A 1,800-nucleotide genomic window follows, 5' to 3' on the forward strand; every position below is an offset into this window, starting at 1 on the left:
ATATATCTATATATGTGTGTGTACACACATGTATATCTATACATATATACACACATATACATATATAATATACATACACATATATACATATATATATATCTGTCACCAACCTGCCTATCCCTCTAGCAATATATTTATCTACCTTCCAGCCATTCATTTTATTTATTCATCAATGTTTGCATCTTTTTAGCCCTCTCATTTATATATCCATATCTGTTCATCCATCCATCCATCCATCATCTCTCTCTGTCCATCTTTTCATTTCTCTCTGCATCCATCCTCTTATCCACCCGTCCACCTGTGTCTCTCTGTGTATGCATCTTTATATCCATCTGTCCATCCATATATCTTTCCGTTTATCCACGCCTGCATCCCTCCGTTTTTATCTGCTTCCTCCTCAGCTTTGGTGCTGGGGCAAAGGTGGTGCACTTCCTGGGACCCACGAAGCCGTGGAGTTACGGGTACAACCCGCAGACGGGCTGCGTCGTGGGAGACGGTGTGGACGCCGGGGACCCCCACCAGCAGGCGTTTCTCAATCTCTGGTGGAACATCTACCACGCCAGCGTCCTGCCTCTTTTGGAGAGACATCGAGATGGGAACGTGCAAGAGGCCCCTGGACACGCGGTGAGCTGGTGGGGTCACCTCCAAAAACCCATGGCTTCACGCCATCCATCGGTGGTCTTTGAGCGATGAGTTGTGAAGTGCCAGATTAGAACTCTTGTTGGTAGGGGCTGTGAAGTCAGCTAGGACTCAGAGACTTTACAAATGACAGATCTGAGCCCTGTCCAGCCATCTCATTGAGGGTCTTCCTCTCTGTCTCTGACCCTCCACCTTCCCCAGCAGGATGTCCTTCTCCAAGGACTGGCCCCAGATGACCACATGCCCACAGTGTGTGAGATCAAGTCTCCCAATCCTGGCCTTCTGAGCTTTCATCCTGGACACATGGTGCCCTCCTGTGGCATCTGTCCCATTCAAACCTTCCCTCTCATGTTGCCTCATCACATGAAAACCCAAAATGGCACAGCATCCTGCCTCTTCCCTCTCTGTGGTTCTCCTTTCCACCCATCCTTCCACTCTCTGATCCCTTCCAGCCTTCTGGCCTTGACCGTGTGCCCGTGCTGCTCTTCTGACCATTCGTGATTGGGAATTCTATGGAGTGAGTGCATCCTTGGCGTGATGGATTATCTCATAGGACTGACTATGGTTTGGATAAACACTGAGTGATGGGTGTTTGTGTCTGTGTGTGCGTGTGAGAGAGAGAGACAGAGAGAGAGAGAGAGAGAGAGAGAGAGAGAGAAGAGGAGAGGAGAGGAGAGGAGAGGAGAGGAAGAGAGAGGAGAGGAAGAGAGAGAAGAGAAGAGAAGAAAAGAGAAGAGAAGAGAAGAGAGAGGTGATTTAGGTTTGAAAAGTCACAACAGGGCATCATCTCTGGGGTTCTTACAGCCTCTCTAAGACCAGGAACCCTGACCTGGTGAATGTTTTTAGACTTGAGTCTACATTGCCCCACATCCACCCCACCCCACCCCAACTTGTTTTCTGTCATCCTTTTGCAAGTGGTCTGCGGTGCTAACTAGGCATCATTTAGTGCTTCTGGCCTCCAGCTCATAAAGGGTGAGTGGTCTTTCAAGTCCTTTGGACTGTTTTAATCCATCTTTGCATTTCTTCCTACTTCTCTATGAGAGAGAGAGGTGAAGAGAGAGAGAGAAAGGGAGAGGGAGGGAGGGAGGGAGGGAAGAAGGGAGGGAAGAGAGACAGAGAGGAAGAAGGAGGAAGAGAGGAGAGGAGAGGGGAAGAGAGAGA

General features: G+C 48.9%; 1 protein-coding gene across 1 annotated transcript in view; it reads left to right on the forward strand.

The window, feature by feature from the left end:
• The window catches only part of LOC102876863 (glycogenin-2-like), a gene marked incomplete at its 5' end in the record, with an annotated part of 21,767 nt that overhangs the window by 6,312 nt on the left and 13,655 nt on the right, over positions 1-1,800 (forward strand). The window contains one exon of the mRNA XM_006902424.1: positions 402-624. Coding sequence (XP_006902486.1) covers positions 402-624 — 223 coding nt within the window. The remainder of the gene's footprint in view (positions 1-401; positions 625-1,800) is intronic.

The sequence above is a fragment of the Elephantulus edwardii genome, unplaced genomic scaffold (assembly GCF_000299155.1).
Source record: "Elephantulus edwardii isolate Elephantulus edwardi_28Jun2011 unplaced genomic scaffold, EleEdw1.0 scaffold00410, whole genome shotgun sequence".
Taxonomy (NCBI): domain Eukaryota; kingdom Metazoa; phylum Chordata; class Mammalia; order Macroscelidea; family Macroscelididae; genus Elephantulus; species Elephantulus edwardii.